Here is a 19,440-nt window from a genome sequence, read left to right as displayed (position 1 = left end):
ACGGGTCATCAGGATTATACAAAGACTGTTAACTCACTCAATACCACACACCTAATTCTATAAATTTCGAAGGATTTGCTGATGACTCTCACTTTATCAAACGATATGACATCGAACAGCGCCAGCAGTATGCAAGTCGGAGCAGTTTCAATTTTTCACGTCGGTGTCAAATTCGTCTCATCGCCCAAAAGAGGTGGCGTTAGTCAATATCTCAAAGGTATATTCATCGACGGCAATAACGAAGAGATATCTTTCACGTGTTTCAATCGTGAATTGTTCGGGATCATTGAGAAAGCATTCTCCAAACGAAAAAAACTCATGGTCAAATCCGGTTGGGTCCAAATTGACAAGTTTACTGGAAAACCTGCTGTATTACTGGGACGGGCTTCGTCAGTAACTCTGCATGGAAAATCGAGACATACGACTGAAGAATACCCATTATTGACCTGTGAATCGGTATACGGAAATAAAGATGAATACGTCTCGATCGCCGCTACTTGTGTTTCTCGAGAGGAGAAGACGGTCAATTCTGGTGCCGGAAAGGAGTTGAAATTATACAGTTTTACATTGAAGGATGATACTGGTGAGGTGGTTTTGGACCAATGGAACAAAGCCTCGCTCGTACCCGGGAAGAAATATCAACTCACTCGTGTTAAAAACTGTGTCGGCAGCTTGAAAATCGATTCGTTAACTAGACTTGTTGAATTGAAAGAATAGTTTGCATATTTGTATACCACAATACAATATTTCATTTCGCGTAAAATGTATGACCTATGTGATTCGACAACTGGGTTAGCGCGGTGTTGTTCTACTGATCGAGGTGTGAAAATTGTGCTATCGCGATGAAGTTGCGACTGTGAACAGCAGACTATTCTGTAGGCGCGAAACAGCGAATAAGCCGAAAGTATTATTCAGGTAGCAATCAATAGCGAGGAAAGAGAACACGATCGGTCATTTGACACGACTAAACTACGACATCATATATCATAATTTACGATCAAACTATTTCACACTGACCGGTCTAGTGTAATAATCGATAGTAGCACACAACTGCACGGAAACAATTCAGCGCGCAGGTCATTCGAAATATAGGTCGCACGCACTACTTAATCCTCACAACAAGCCACGTTTCCGTTTGTGCGGTTATTGTTGGTGACTCGTGCATATTCAACACCACGCGAGAGATGCCTGAAAGTACGAATCACGACCGCACCGATAAGAACACGGTGAATCACCACAGAACCCGTAAGAATACACGACAGGCGAATCGCCGCCACCGCCTATAGCAAAAAAGGCGAGTCACGACCACGAGTTTTCACGGCGAATCACGACCGCGGCCTATACCCGAAAAGGCGAATCACGACCGCACCCATAAGAACACATGGCGAATCGCGGCCCCGCCATAAGAGATAAGAGGCGAATCGCCACCCCGGGTTTCCAGGCGAATCGCCACCCCGCCCATAAGAGCCCATTACGAATCGCGAGCGATCGTACTAACTACTAACGGTACGTGCTATTGGTGATTGCTAAGATCCCCGGGATTGATCAGCACACAATAAAATTAACGCAGCGGTGAACTGGTAACCGTAAACGCACCTCCGTAATCATATATATTTACCCGGCGCGCAGCCAACAGAAAAATAGGAGGGGTTTGAAAAATTTCCAAATGTTGCGGGGTAGCATCAATTTACATACGTAAATGTTGAATAATACATGGGTCAGATAAACTTTCTGATGTTGACGAACTCATGCGTGTGATATAGATATAAGCCGCCGTCAACTACACTTTTGCACAATACTAAAAGAACTTGAAATAACATAAATATGTAATTTCATTTGTAACGAGTCCGGATGTGCTATCAATTAGCGAGTCCACGATCTCCCTTGAATACATGTTCAGCAATATGAGCCCTTATTACAATGAATCAGAATTATTCTGTCACTACGTTTCGTGACCGAAGATGGTGTACAAATGAATAACACCATTTCTGGAGATTGCGTGGCGCTATCCCGGCGATTCTCGCTAATTGGAGGCACTGATAATATGAATCGCTGAATTGCAAATGAGCTATGAAATATTCGGTCGGCATTTCAAAACGACATTTAATAAAGAATATTACTGGAAAGATTTTTTCAAAAGTGAGTCCATTCCCCACCAGAAATCCCGAAATTCCCCACCAGTAAGGAATTCTCGACCGTTTGGGAACCACTGGTCTAGGCGATGTAAAAAGGAGTCATGCACACTGAATGAAAAGTAAAAGAAGATAGTATAATAAAAAGCAAGCGACAAGAAAGAGGTGGCATGTCACGAGAGGCGAGATCGATAGGTCCTGTCGTGGTCAGTAATCTTGAAGACGGACTAGTATTTATTTAGTAGAAATTGCTTGTATTTAAACTTGAATGTAGACATGCTCGTCGACTGTCGGATGGCCTGCGGGATACTGTTCCACACACAAGGTCCGGCATATTTGACTGGGCGGTGATCTTTTCGGTCGATCATACGATATTTGGACGAGGTAGACGCGCGTGTGTTGTACTTGTGCGCTTTTGATTCCGATTTGAAGAAGTTATTGCAACATTCGGCGCAATAACCGCAGAGGAACTAATACATAAACTTGGCGATTTCTAGCGATATCATACAGTATAGGCCAGGGGTCGGGAACCTTTTTCCTCCGAAGAGCCATATTGGCCCATTTTTTTCATTTTAACTCCCAAAGAGCCATACATGTCAATCAACTGTTACGTCACAATTGAAAATTCGTGACGTCATGGTAGCACTCACAACATGGGATTCGTCGTGTGCGCCTCATTTTCTCTATAAAAACTCGTACGAATCATCCTGGTAACCTTATTCGAGCATGCGAAACTTGAGTTCCGAGAACGAAGCTTCTTCGTGATGCTCCTTTTAAATGCGAGAACTCATGATCACATGCGTAAGTGGAGCCAAACATGATCACTACAACAGTATGTACCCCACGTAAGGTGTGATACTTCAATGGCATGGGGTCAGGGGAGGCAAGCGAGGCAGTTCGACACCTGTCGCCAGGATGAGTGAACGAAACTTGTGAAACCTTCAATAACTATTGGTATTTTCTATCGATGTGAATGACTGAATTTTGTACATTTTCCTCCCACAGTTAGGCGATTTGCATATTTATTACTCGAGAATACATCCCGAAGCGAGAGGTAATGCACAGACGGGCCAAACTTCGCCATTGATACCGCAATTCACCGTAAATATCCTAGAATTCATAATAACTGATATGAATTGAATGTAACTGTTGCACTGATTCCGAAAATCTAAATACTGATCGCCATCTCAATTCTCAAAGTATTCGGCGGGAACATATAACGTTGCGCTACACGCCTGCATTTTATCGCCGGTGCTACAAAGCGACTTACCAATCAAGAACGTTGCTAGCTATGGAGTTATTTGTAATTGTGAATGTCACTTCCACGGCAGCTCATTTCGCGCCGTAGATTTATTTGATAACTGCGTTGTCATATGGACATCGCCAGGTCTGCTAATCTCTTTGATCAATCAACGTATCGTGCAATCCAAGATTTCGAGGCGGGTACATCGAATTCGCGAGTGATATTGGTCGCCGGCGCGACAGCAACTTTAATTTGGGGATTTTGAAAAGGGTTGTCCGTCCGAGCCTTTAACCCTGAAGACGGCATTTTCTTTACCTCTCAACGACATGTTTATACACAGTCACGAGAATAATTATTCTGGTCGTGACGGAAATCTACCAACTACACTGTTAAAAATATTCCATGCCAAATTACTGGTCTGGTCCTGGCAGCAGTTTTACGACTCTGAGACCGGTAAATTTGAAAAATATTTTCCCGTAAATAATATTGACCGTAATTTATTTTTACATAGACTGACTGTTAAAATTTCTACGGAAAATTCCGGTTACTTGACGTAACGGAAAACGGCTGTAATACCAAGTTACTGGTCTGGTCCAGTGCAGCAGTTTTACGCTGATGAGACCAGTAAATTCGAAATAACTCTCCTCGTAATATGATTTTACATATGCTGACCGTAGAAAATTTTATGGAAAATTTCCGTAACTAAACGTAACAGAAATCTGCTGTAATATCAATATACTCGTCTGGTCCCTTCCAGCAGTTTTACGTTCCTGAGACCAGTAAATTTGAATCAGGTTTATTTGATGCGGGAACACGTAAAAAAAAGTGAATGTGGATAATGACGAAAATCCAGTCTTTCTTGTAGAGATCATCAGTCAGCAGTCGCCTGAATGAAGAGGGCTTCATCAAAACAGTTGAAGGGCCATGCTCTTTTGTAGGTTCTTCTATAATCTGAACAAAAATTATGCAGTCATTAACACATTTACAATTTGGAAACTGAGACGCTATAGTATGACATACTGCGACTTTTCATATTCTGGTCAATTTCTCGAATAATGATGGCCTAGGATGGGGGTGTCGAACATACGGCCCGCAGGCCGCATGTAGCTTGCAAAGTAATTCTGAGTAGTTTGAAAAACCCCTGTATTTCCCAGCACATTTTCTAATAAACGTCGACATATCATTGTAAGAAATACTTCTTAGAGTTCTCGCAAGGCCCCAAATGTCAATATCATAGGCTGTAATATAATTATCCGACAGTGGTGTTATGGTTTTACTCTAGTCATCATCAGGAACAAGTTGGTGATACTGACATCCAATTACCAAGACTCCAAAAGTGCACACTGAGCTCAGATTTTTATGAAAAAATGAGGCAAAAAGTAGTTCTTCGTAAAGTGAAAAAGAAACTGTGATATGCAGGTCGCATGGAGAATATAATAGTTACAAAAAATACAATTCAAATATATTTGGTGGCACTGCTGTATCACTTCTACTCAAAGGCCCAGACAGACAGAGAAACCCGAATGACGATTAATGAGCCAAATTCCAACGTCTGCGTTTACAATTAAATCACTTGTGTTCCTTAAAGCGCACACGCCGAGTTAACGGCAGATTACGAATAAAACAAAGGGACCATACAAATATGTCAGATTATTCCGTTTTAGAGTCAGTGTTTTAGCGGTTGAATTCAAAAGATCATTCTTTTAATTTTTGCCAAAATTCCGTTGTTTGCGAGTATAGGTGCTTTTAAAATATATCTCTATGATATGATCGTGAATGTTATGCAATATACCAAAATGTATACAGCATTGATAATAAACTATTCAAGCGAAAAGTAAGGGTGGGCGTTTTGAGGTACCGTAACATTTTGGAATGATTTGACTGATCCGGCCCGCGAGCGGTCTGAAAGTTTGAATCCGGCCAGCGACGCAAGTTGAGTTTGATACCCCTGGCCTAGGACTTCGTACCTGAATCATCTTTTCCAGCGTGATTGCAAACTTTTCTGGCAATATTCCTTTGCATCGCACGTCCAACGTATTTCGCACGGCACCGTGCTAGAAGCGAGAGACGAAATGATCCCTTTCTATCACATAAGCATTGGACGTCATGATTCATAATGCCATAACGCTCCCAATTTCGTGTAGTTCAATGACAGAAAATGTAATACATTCTTATAAGCCATAGCTTCTGTTCACCATTAAACTGTAACGAAAATAGATACGTCTTCAGAAACAGGACTGAAAGCAACTTACCAGGTTTGACCTCGGATACTGCTATACCTACAATATCTGCTATCAACACCTGCAATAATTTCAAGCTAAAGTTAAGCTGTGGCTTCGAAACCCTCCATATCTTACAGCAACGCATCTTGTTATTATCCAATACGAAAACATCGCGTCGATATAATATCTATCTCGGAACATTCAGCCGCACGTGCTCAGATATGTCTGACGTTTGACGCCACTACGTCTGGAATATGTATGACGTCATAATGTACTGTTCGCTCGAGCAGCTACGAATTCATGATCAAACAATTCATACGGCCATTCGCAGGAAAAAGGTAAAGGACGTATACTACTCTCGTCGGAATGGCAAAGGAGCATGGCGGCTATACGCCAGCTCCAGTGTTTCGATATATATAGTTTGCATCATGCATGCGTTAAAGAGTCTACAATAGTGGCAGCACTGGTCCAGCAGATAATTACACAAAAGATCATACCTGCAGTAAAACTACATAACATACCGAATTCGCTTGGCATGCTACTATTGCTAGACCTTGATGTCTCAAAGGATACTATTCATAAATCGACATGAACGATGGTATCTGCAATGCCCAAATGTTCGGATACCATTCACCGATTAGCATTCAGCGCGGCCATCGATGTCGTAATTTGCTTGATGATTGAAACATGATGTAATGATGAAAATCACATATATATGTCCAATTGTCCATAATAAGACCGTAAGCGTGTAAAATGATCGAATTGTAAGTGCGATAGCAATGTTGCAAATAATGATTATCCAGTAAATCGCTTTTACGAATGCAAAAGTAAATCCGGAATACTGATTATCCAGTAAATTGCTTTTACAAGTCAAAAAGTAAATCTGAAATACTGGTTATCCCGTAAATTGCTTCTACGAACTTAATCTGTAATTTTTTTAACCTTTAAAAACAAGTAAGTTTGCTTTTGACGTGCCCGTATATTAATTTAACGGGCATTTACCGTTAATATAACTGACGGGACAAATTTACCGGTATAATTTGGGTAAATCTACGAATATTTCTAAGAGTGTAGTTGCTGCAATTTTAATCAATTCAGTAAAAAAATTAATATTTGGCAAAGAGCCATATCTTATACCCAAAAGAGCCATATATGGCTCGCGAGCCATAGGTTCCCGGCCGCTGGTATAGGCGCATATCCGTTGTTGTGTAGATAGGAAGCATGGTGAGTAGGGCTGTTCAAAAAAAACTTTTTTTCCTGAATCTTGCTGGTTACGTGATTATATCGTTAGGTTGCCTTAAAAAACGACGCACACCAAATTTGAATTCATTCCAACCAATATTCGCTGGTTTCGTAGAGTTTGAAAATTTGGAGTTTACCCAAAAATGCAAAAAAAAATTTTTATCAAATTTTTCTGTCAACCCCATGAAATTGTTGCGCTGTCTTCAAAAACAATGCAAAACAAATTTGACTCAATTCCAACCCGTAGAAGCTGAGTTATTTGAGTTTTTCTTTGAGAATTCGATGATTATCCTTGATCGGTGGATAATCCAAGAATTATCATCAAAAAACTTAAATAACTCAGCTTCTACGTTTTGGAATTGAGTCAAACTTGTTTTGCATTGTTTTTGAAGACAGCGCAACAATTTCATGGGGTTGACAGAAAAATTTGATAAAAATTTTTTTTTGCATTTTTGGGTAAACTCCAAATTTTCAAACTCTACGAAACCAGCGAATATTGGTTGGAATGAATTCAAATTTGGTGTGCGTCGTTTTTTAAGGCAACCTAACGAGATAATCACGTAACCAGCAAGATTCAGGAAAAAAAGTTATTTTTGAACAGCCCTAATGGTGAGGTAAGGTACGGTGTGGCACGTACCAAGACTTGCTGTGTAGAGAGACCTTTAGGGAAAAATTATTTCATTGCGGTGGCTTTCTGAGAAAGATGGTTTCGGCCAAAAAGTCCCACCCGATTTTATCTTCAATTTGAGACCACATCATTTTTGGAGGGCAGCGCACTTTTACATGTCAAATTTAACATTGGCTCATTGCCTGGATTGATGTGATTTCATGAATTGATGATAATTTTTTATGAAGACTGAACAAAGTCAAGGTATAAGAATGAGTAATTGTCCGTCAACTTGGACTTAGTCAGCTTTGGGTATAGGAACGAGTAAACTAAAACCACGGAAATGAATGAATGAACGTTTCTTCGACATGCTCTAGACTTGGAATGTAAAACAGATCAGAATGCAACCTCAAATACCGTGAAGAAGGCCCTATATATACTACCAAGCGAAATATAGCATAATGTTGTGTAGTGAATTATGATTTCCTTAAATCTGAAATGCAAATATTTCTAATTCTCAGTGCTCATCAACTACTGTGCCAGCGATGTTTGTCACGCCAATGCCACGTGTCAAAATGTGACGAGAGCGGATCAAAACGACATGAGTTTTAGTTGCGAATGCCATGCAAATTTCACTGGGAACGGCACACATTGCGACTTTGATGAATGCGACAGCTCTCACGACAATGATTGTCGTGAAAATTCCTCTTGCAACAACACTTATGGAAGTTATTTTTGCACGTGCATTGACGGCTACTCGGGAAATGGCACTTATTGCGATTTAGATGAATGTCACATTTCATACGAAAATGGATGTCACGATAATTCGACTTGTACCAACACGGAGGGAAGTTATTTTTGTACTTGCATTGAAGGATACACTGGAAATGGCAAGTATTGCGATTTAGATGAATGCCACAGCAACTACGAGAATGAATGCCAGGATAATTCGACCTGTACCAACACCGAAGGCAGTTATTTTTGTACTTGCATTGATGGATACACTGGAAATGGCACGCATTGCTATTTAGATGAATGCCACATCAGTTTCGAGAATGACTGCAACGATAATTCGACGTGTACCAACACCGAGGGCAGTTATTTTTGTACTTGCAATGAAGGATACACAGGAAATGGAACGTATTGCGATTTAGATGAATGCCATAGCCATTACGAGAATGACTGCCACGATAATACGACTTGTAGCAACACCGAGGGCAGTTATTTTTGTACTTGCATTGAAGGATACACTGGAAATGGAACGTATTGCGATTTAGATGAATGCCACAGCAATTACGAAAATGACTGCTACAATAATTCGACCTGTTCCAACACGGAGGGTAGTTATCATTGCACGTGCATTGAAGGATACACTGGAAATGGAACGTATTGCGATTTAGATGAATGCCACATCAGTTTCGAGAATGAATGCTACGATAATTCGACCTGTACCAACACCGAGGGTAGTTATTTTTGTACTTGCATTGAAGGATACACTGGAAATGGAACGTATTGCGATTTAGATGAATGCCACAGCAATTACGAAAATGACTGCCACGATAATTCGACCTGTTCCAACACGGAGGGTAGTTATCATTGCACATGCATTGAAGGATACACTGGAAATGGCACGCATTGCGATTTAGATGAATGCCACATCAGTTTCGAGAATGAATGCTACGATAATTCGACCTGTACCAACACCGAGGGTAGTTATTTTTGTACTTGCATTGAAGGATACACTGGAAATGGAACGTATTGCGATTTAGATGAATGCCACATCAGTTTCGAGAATGACTGCCACGATAATTCGACCTGTTCAAACACTGAGGGTAGTTATTTTTGTACTTGCATTGAAGGATACACAGGAAATGGAACGTATTGCGATTTAGATGAATGCCACAGCAATTACGAGAATGACTGCCACGATAAGTCGAACTGTTCCAACACGGAGGGTAGTTATCATTGCACGTGCATTGAAAGACACACTGGAAATGGAACGTATTGCGATTTAGATGAATGCTATAGCCATTACGAGAATGACTGCCACGATAATACGACTTGTAGCAACACCGAGGGCAGTTATTTTTGTACTTGCATTGAAGGATACACTGGAAATGGAACGTATTGCGATTTAGATGAATGCCACAGCAATTACCAAAATGACTGCCACGATAATTCGACCTGTTCCAACACGGAGGGTAGTTATCATTGCACATGCATTGAAGGATACACTGGAAATGGAACGTATTGCGATTTAGATGAATGCCACATCAGTTTCGAGAATGACTGCCACGATAATTCGACCTGTTCAAACACTGAGGGTAGTTATTTTTGTACTTGCATTGAAGGATACACAGGAAATGGAACGTATTGCGATTTAGATGAATGCCACAGCAATTACGAGAATGACTGCCACGATAATACAACTTGTAGCAACACCGAGGGCAGTTATTTTTGTACTTGCATTGAAGGATACACTGGAAATGGAACGTATTGCGATTTAGATGAATGCCATAGCCATTACGAGAATGACTGCCACGATAATACGACTTGTAGCAACACCGAGGGCAGTTATTTTTGTACTTGCATTGAAGGTTACACTGGAAATGGAACGTATTGCGATTTAGATGAATGCCACATCAGTTTCGAGAATGACTGCCACGATAATTCGACCTGTTCAAACACTGAGGGTAGTTATTTTTGTACTTGCATTGAAGGATACACAGGAAATGGAACGTATTGCGATTTAGATGAATGCCACAGCAATTACGAGAATGACTGCCACGATAATACAACTTGTAGCAACACCGAGGGCAGTTATTTTTGTACTTGCATTGAAGGATACACTGGAAATGGAACGTATTGCGATTTAGATGAATGCCACATCAGTTTCGAGAATGACTGCCACGATAATTCGACCTGTTCAAACACTGAGGGTAGTTATTTTTGTACTTGCATTGAAGGATACACAGGAAATGGAACGTATTGCGATTTAGATGAATGCCACAGCAATTACGAGAATGACTGCCACGATAATACAACTTGTAGCAACACCGAGGGCAGTTATTTTTGTACTTGCATTGAAGGATACACTGGAAATGGAACGTATTGCGATTTAGATGAATGCCACAGCAATTACCAAAATGACTGCCACGATAATTCGACCTGTTCCAACACGGAGGGTAGTTATCATTGCACATGCATTGAAGGATACACTGGAAATGGCACGCATTGCGATTTAGATGAATGCCACATCAGTTTCGAGAATGAATGCTACGATAATTCGACCTGTACCAACACCGAGGGTAGTTATTTTTGTACTTGCATTGAAGGATACACTGGAAATGGAACGTATTGCGATTTAGATGAATGCCACAGCAATTACCAAAATGACTGCCACGATAATTCGACCTGTTCCAACACGGAGGGTAGTTATCATTGCACATGCATTGAAGGATACACTGGAAATGGAACGTATTGCGATTTAGATGAATGCTATAGCCATTACGAGAATGACTGCCACGATAATACGACTTGTAGCAACACCGAGGGCAGTTATTTTTGTACTTGCATTGAAGGATACACTGGAAATGGAACGTATTGCGATTTAGATGAATGCCACAGCAATTACCAAAATGACTGCCACGATAATTCGACCTGTTCCAACACGGAGGGTAGTTATCATTGCACATGCATTGGAGGATACACTGGAAATGGAACGTATTGCGATTTAGATGAATGCCACATCAGTTTCCAGAATGACTGCCACGATAATTCGACCTGTTCAAACACTGAGGGTAGTTATTTTTGTACTTGCATTGAAGGATACACAGGAAATGGAACGTATTGCGATTTAGATGAATGCCACAGCAATTACAAGAATGACTGCCACGATAATACAACTTGTAGCAACACCGAGGGCAGTTATTTTTGTACTTGCATTGAAGGATACACTGGAAATGGAACGTATTGCGATTTAGATGAATGCCATAGCCATTACGAGAATGACTGCCACGATAATACGACTTGTAGCAACACCGAGGGCAGTTATTTTTGTACTTGCATTGAAGGATACACTGGAAATGGAACGTATTGCGATTTAGATGAATGCCACATCAGTTTCGAGAATGACTGCCACGATAATTCGACCTGTTCAAACACTGAGGGTAGTTATTTTTGTACTTGCATTGAAGGATACACAGGAAATGGAACGTATTGCGATTTAGATGAATGCCACAGCAATTACGAGAATGACTGCCACGATAATAGAACTTGTAGCAACACCGAGGGCAGTTATTTTTGTACTTGCATTGAAGGATACACTGGAAATGGAACGTATTGCGATTTAGATGAATGCTACAGCAATTACCAAAATGACTGCCACGATAATTCGACCTGTTCCAACACGGAGGGTAGTTATCATTGCACATGCATTGAAGGATACACTGGAAATGGCACGCATTGCGATTTAGATGAATGCCACATCAGTTTCGAGAATGAATGCTACGATAATTCGACCTGTACCAACACTGAGGGTAGTTATTTTTGTACTTGCATTGAAGGATACACTGGAAATGGAACGTATTGCGATTTAGATGAATGCCACATCAGTTTCGAGAATGACTGCCACGATAATTCGACCTGTTCAAACACTGAGGGTAGTTATTTTTGTACTTGCATTGAAGGATACACAGGAAATGGAACGTATTGCGATTTAGATGAATGCCACAGCAATTACGAGAATGACTGCCACGATAAGTCGAACTGTTCCAACACGGAGGGTAGTTATCATTGCACGTGCATTGAAGGACACACTGGAAATGGAACGTATTGCGATTTAGATGAATGCTATAGCCATTACGAGAATGACTGCCACGATAATACGACTTGTAGCAACACCGAGGTCAGTTATTTTTGTACTTGCATTGAAGGATACACTGGAAATGGAACGTATTGCGATTTAGATGAATGCCACAGCAATTACCAAAATGACTGCCACGATAATTCGACCTGTTCCAACACGGAGGGTAGTTATCATTGCACATGCATTGAAGGATACACTGGAAATGGCACGCATTGCGATTTAGATGAATGCCACATCAGTTTCGAGAATGAATGCTACGATAATTCGACCTGTACCAACACCGAGGGTAGTTATTTTTGTACTTGCATTGAAGGATACAATGGAAATGGAACGTATTGCGATTTAGATGAATGCCACATCAGTTTCGAGAATGAATGCCACGATAATTCGACCTGTTCAAACACTGAGGGTAGTTATTTTTGTACTTGCATTGAAGGATACACAGGAAATGGAACGTATTGCGATTTAGATGAATGCCACAGCAATTACGAGAATGACTGCCACGATAATTCGACCTGTTCAAACACCGAGGGTAGTTATTTTTGTACTTGCATTGAAGGATACACTGGAAATGGAACGCATTGCGATTTAGATGAATGCCACATCAGTTTCGAGAATGGCTGCCACGATAATTCGACCTGTTCAAACACCGAGGATAGTTATTTTTGTACTTGCATTGAAGGATACACTGGAAATGGAACGTATTGCGATTTAAATGAATGCCACATCAGTTTCGAGAATGACTGCCACGATAATTCGACCTGTTCAAACACCGAGGGTAGTTATTTTTGTACTTGCATTGAAGGATACACTGGAAATGGAACGTATTGCGATTTAGATGAATGCTACAGCAATTACCAAAATGACTGCCACGATAATTCGACCTGTTCAAACACCGAGGGTAGTTATTTTTGTACTTGCATTGAAGGATACACTGGAAATGGAACGTATTGCGATTTAGATGAATGCCACATCAGTTTCGAGAATGACTGCCACGATAATTCGACCTGTTCAAACACTGAGGGTAGTTATTTTTGTACTTGCATTGAAGGATACACAGGAAATGGAACGTATTGCGATTTAGATGAATGCTACAGCAATTACCAAAATGACTGCCACGATAATTCGACCTGTTCCAACACGGAGGGTAGTTATCATTGCACATGCATTGAAGGATACACTGGATATGGCACGCATTGCGATTTAGATGAATGCCACATCAGTTTCGAGAATGAATGCTACGATAAATCGACCTGTACCAACACCGAGGGTAGTTATTTTTGTACTTGCATTGAAGGATACACTGGAAATGGAACGTATTGCGATTTAGATGAATGCCACAGCAATGACGAGAATGACTGCCACGATAATGCGACCTGTACCAACACCGAGGGCAGTTATTTTTGTACTTGCATTGAAGGATACACTGGAAAAGGAACGTATTGCGATTTAGATGAATGCCACATCAGTTTCGAGAATGACTGCCACGATAATTCGACCTGTACCAACACCGATGGTAGTTATTTTTGTACTTGCATTGAAGGATACACTGGAAATGGAACGTGTTGCGATTTAGATGATTGCCACAGCAATTACGAGAATGACTGCCACGATAATTCGATCTGTTCAAACACCGAGGGTAGTTATCATTGCACATGCAACGAAGGATACACTGGAAATGGAACGTATTGCGATTTAGATGAATGCCACATCAGTTTCGAGAATGACTGCCACGATAATTCGACCTGTTCCAACACGGAGGGTAGTTATCAGTGCACTTGCATTGAAGGATACACTGGAAATGGAACACATTGCGATTTAGATGAATGCCACAGCCACTACGAGAATGACTGCCACGATAATTCGACCTGTTCCAACACGGAGGGTAGTTATCAGTGCACTTGCATTGAAGGATACACTGGAAATGGAACACATTGCGATTCAGATGAATGCCACAGCAATTACGAGAATGACTGCCACGATAATACGACTTGTAGCAACACTGAGGGCAGTTATTTTTGTACTTGCATTGAGGGATTCACTGGAAATGGCACGCATTGCGATTTAGATGAATGCCACATCAGTTTCGAGAATGACTGCCACGATAATTCGACCTGTACCAACACCGAGGGTAGTTATTTTTGTACTTGCATTGAAGGATACACTGGAAATGGAACGCATTGCGATTTAGATGAATGCCACAGCAATAACGAGATTGACTGCCACGATAATTCGACCTGTTCCAACACGGAGGGTAGTTATCATTGCACTTGCATTGAAGGATACACTGGAAATGGAACACATTGCGATTTAGATGAATGCCACAGCAACTACGAGAATGACTGCCACGATAATTCGACCTGTTCCAACACGGAGGGTAGTTATCATTGCACTTGCATTGAAGGATACACTGGAAATGGAACACATTGCGATTTAGATGAATGCCGTAGCAACTACGAGAATGACTGCCACGATAATTCGACCTGTTCAAATACGGAGGGTAGTTATCATTGCACTTGCATTGAAGGATACACTGGAAATGGAACACATTGCGATTTAGATGAATGCCACAGCAATTACGAGAATGACTGCCACGATAATGCGATTTGTAGCAACACCGAGGGCAGTTATTTTTGTACTTGCATTGACGGATACACTGGAAATGGCACGCATTGCGATTTAGATGAATGCCACATCAGTTTCGAGAATGACTGCCACGATAATTCGACCTGTTCAAACACTGAGGGTAGTTATTTTTGTACTTGCATTGAAGGATACACTGGAAATGGAACGTATTGCGATTTAGATGAATGCCACAGCAATTACCAAAATGACTGCCACGATAATTCGACCTGTTCCAACACGAAGGGTAGTTATCATTGCACATGCAACGAAGGATACACTGGAAATGGAACGTATTGCGATTTAGATGAATGCCACATCAGTTTCGAGAATGACTGCCACGATAATTCGACCTGTACCAACACCGATGGTAGTTATTTTTGTACTTGCATTGAAGGATACACTGGAAATGGAACGCGTTGCGATTTAGATGAATGCCACAGCAATAACGAGAATGACTGCCACGATTATACGACTTGTAGCAACACCGAGGGTAGTTATTTTTGTACTTGCATTGAGGGATACACTGGAAATGGCACGCATTGCGATTTAGATGAATGCCACATCAGTTTCGAGAATGACTGCCACGATAATTCGACCTGTTCCAACACGGAGGGTAGTTATCAGTGCACTTGCATTGAAGGATACACTGGAAATGGAACACATTGCGATTTAGATGAATGCCACAGCAACTACGAGAATGACTGCCACGATAATTCGACCTGTTCCAACACGGAGGGTAGTTATCAGTGCACTTGCATTGAAGGATACACTGGAAATGGAACACATTGCGATTTAGATGAATGCCACAGCAATTACGAGAATGACTGCCACGATAATACGACTTGTAGCAACACTGAGGGCAGTTATTTTTGTACTTGCATTGAGGGATTCACTGGAAATGGCACGCATTGCGATTTAGATGAATGCCACATCAGTTTCGAGAATGACTGCCACGATAATTCGACCTGTACCAACACCGAGGGTAGTTATTTTTGTACTTGCATTGAAGGATACACTGGAAATGGAACGCATTGCGATTTAGATGAATGCCACAGCAATAACGAGATTGACTGCCACGATAATTCGACCTGTTCCAACACGGAGGGTAGTTATCATTGCACTTGCATTGAAGGATACACTGGAAATGGAACACATTGCGATTTAGATGAATGCCACAGCAACTACGAGAATGACTGCCACGATAATTCGACCTGTTCCAACACGGAGGGTAGTTATCATTGCACTTGCATTGAAGGATACACTGGAAATGGAACACATTGCGATTTAGATGAATGCCGTAGCAACTACGAGAATGACTGCCACGATAATTCGACCTGTTCCAATACGGAGGGTAGTTATCATTGCACTTGCATTGAAGGATACACTGGAAATGGAACACATTGCGATTTAGATGAATGCCACAGCAATTACGAGAATGACTGCCACGATAATGCGACTTGTAGCAACACCGAGGGCAGTTATTTTTGTACTTGCATTGACGGATACACTGGAAATGGCACGCATTGCGATTTAGATGAATGCCACATCAGTTTCGAGAATGACTGCCACGATAATTCGACCTGTTCAAACACTGAGGGTAGTTATTTTTGTACTTGCATTGAAGGATACACTGGAAATGGAACGTATTGCGATTTAGATGAATGCCACAGCAATTACGAAAATGACTGCCACGATAATTCGACCTGTTCCAACACGAAGGGTAGTTATTATTGCACTTGCATTGAAGGATACACTGGGAATGGAACGTATTGCGATTTAGATGAGTGCCACTTCAACTACGAGAATGACTGCCAGGATAATTCGACATGTACCAACACCGATGGCAGTTATTTTTGTACTTGCATTGAAGGATACACTGGAAATGGCACGTATTGCGATTTAGATGAATGCCACAGCATCTACGAGAATGATTGCAACGATAATTCGACCTGTACCAACACCGAGGGAAGTTATTTTTGTACTTGCATTGAAGGATACATTGAAAATGGGACGCATTGCGATTTAGATGAATGTTACAGTTCTTACGAATTTCCATGCGACATTAATGCTAATTGTAGCAATACTGACAGGAGTTACGAATGCAATTGCAAAACTGGATACACTGGAAATGGCACGTATTGTGATTTAGATGAATGTCACAGCAATTACGAGAATTATTGCCACGATAATTCGACCTGTTCAAACACCGAGGGAAGTTATTTTTGTACTTGCATTGAAGGATACACTGGAAATGGAACGTATTGCGATTTAAATGAATGTTACAGTTCTTACGAATTTCCATGCGACATTAATGCTAATTGTAGCAATACACACGGGAGTTATTATTGCACTTGCAAAACCGGATACACTGGAAATGGAACGTATTGCGAACTAGATGAATGTCACAGTTCTTACGTATTTCCATGTGACATTAATGGCTATTGCAGAAATACTGACAGGAGCTACGAATGCACTTGTAAAACTGGATACACTGGAAATGGAACGTATTGCGATTTAGATGAATGCCACATTTCGTACGAAAATGGCTGTCACGATAATTCGACTTGTACGAATACCGATGGAGGTTATGATTGTAACTGTAATATAGGGTACACTGGAAATGGCACGTATTGTGATTTCAATGAATGTGAACGCTTGCAAGAACACGATTGTCACGAAAATGCTTCTTGTCACAATACTGATGGCAGTTACATTTGCACCTGTGATATTGGATACACTGGAAACGGCACACGATGTCAAGATGTCGATGAGTGCGACCTATCGTATTTCAACCACTGTAGCAATAATTCAATTTGCAACAACACAGGAGGAAGTTACTTTTGCACATGCGAGATTGGATACTCGGGAAATGGTCTTCAATGTGAAGATGTTGATGAATGTCGTTCTTCAGATGTCATAGATGTTCTCAGTTATTCGAATTGTAGCAATGCTTGTATTGGTTTACACAATGAAACTCTGGATCACTGTGAGGAATGCAATAAGCAAGGTGAGTTCTTACCCTGTTTTACGATGCCTACTACATCATGTTTATGCTAGGGTTACCATATTTCTCTGAAGTAAATTCCGGACACTCTTTAGCGCCCACTAGCGGATTTCAAAATGAGGTGTAACCCATTGACCGTCAATATGACGTCACACTAGCAAAGCATTGCCATCGACTGTGTACACTATGCAGGAATGGAGTGGAACATGTAGGTCATGAATTGGGCCATCTGTAATGTGAGCTCTGCAGATTGCCACTTGCTATGGTCTGCAATAGATTACTCCACGGGCCGGATGAAATCATCTGGGGGGCCGTGTCTGGCCTGTCATGTGGTGTGGTTATCTATTTATGTGTTTTAATCAGGTCCGAAATATCATTTTTTCTGCCCCCTTCCGCCCAAAAAAACGCTGATCTTGGGGCCACCATAGGGTAGTCGATATAAGTTGTTGGGCACTTACTATATGCATTTGGCTGTTAAATTTTATGTATGAATTCTGTCAATAATATTGATTCTTCCATATATTAGGCTACTATTAAATACACCAGCAGTTTGCACATCCGGTGATTTCCAACCTTTTATGGTCGCTACTAGGGATGGTGTGAACCTCTAAAAGGTTCGGGTTCGTGTGAACGCGAACCTTTTTGAAAGGTTCTGTGTGAACACGAACGTGAACCTCGTGACGTCATATTGCTAATTCCAACCCTATCTTTCAATGAAGTGATAGCCTATATTAATGTACAGTTGTACACGATACCTAGCGAAGACTCGGGCCACATAATGTCACATTGCTGAAGTACATATTGGCGTTTTAAACGTCGCTATGTATATCAACCGCGGTTATCAAAGGATATAATAATCTCATAAAATCAATACATTCCGTCGCTTTGCCAACAATTTCGATGAGAACTTACCAGAGAATTTAGGCTTACGCCTTAACGGTCTTAGCCAGACCGGACAATGTGTTTGGAGTCTGAGTATTGCTACATTGATATCGGAGGAGGACGTAGTTTATTTTTGTCCTCGATGTTTTTGCGGCATATACACCGACTCATGATACACATACACACGATCTGCGCATATGCATACCACGAGTGCATGATGTGCATATGCCGCCGGACAAGGAAGGCGCAGATATAGCCTTGTAGGGCTTTCCAAGTCTTGAACCACCCCTTCATGCTATCCCAGTAATGCATAAGCGCCAAGCAGGGAAGTCATGGATATCAGTGTTACTAATTAGGTCTTTGGTCTGACCCGGCCGGGAATCGAACCCACGACCTACCGATCAAAAAGCCGGGCGCTTCACCATTACGCTATCTTGATCGGCAGAGTGTAAAACGGGTTTCTATACTCGCTGCCGATACCATAAACAACAAGTTATCTAACAGTAGCCAGCACCTTAATCGCACGGATTTGGTTTTAATGGTACAGTAAAGATATGAAGTCAAGATTGACCCCGTACGCCCGCTCGATTTTTTACATCAGAAAACGATATCAATG

At 41.2% G+C, this 19,440-nt stretch overlaps 1 protein-coding gene across 1 annotated transcript in view; it reads left to right on the top strand.

Moving 5' to 3' along the window:
- Nucleotides 1–19,440, top strand: part of LOC145447139 (uncharacterized) — a 219,047-nt gene that overhangs the window by 163,454 nt on the left and 36,153 nt on the right. Inside the window, exons 12-13 of the mRNA XM_080325560.1 lie at nucleotides 7,968–12,164; nucleotides 13,638–17,945. Coding sequence (XP_080181686.1) covers nucleotides 7,968–12,164; nucleotides 13,638–17,945 — 8,505 coding nt within the window. The remainder of the gene's footprint in view (nucleotides 1–7,967; nucleotides 12,165–13,637; nucleotides 17,946–19,440) is intronic.

This window comes from Botryllus schlosseri, chromosome 9 (assembly GCF_051294905.1).
Source record: "Botryllus schlosseri isolate E-star chromosome 9, Bs_hap1, whole genome shotgun sequence".
Classification (NCBI taxonomy): Eukaryota; Metazoa; Chordata; class Ascidiacea; order Stolidobranchia; family Styelidae; genus Botryllus; species Botryllus schlosseri.
Note: the sequence above shows the minus strand (reverse complement) of the source record. Positions and strands in the feature narration are given on the sequence as shown.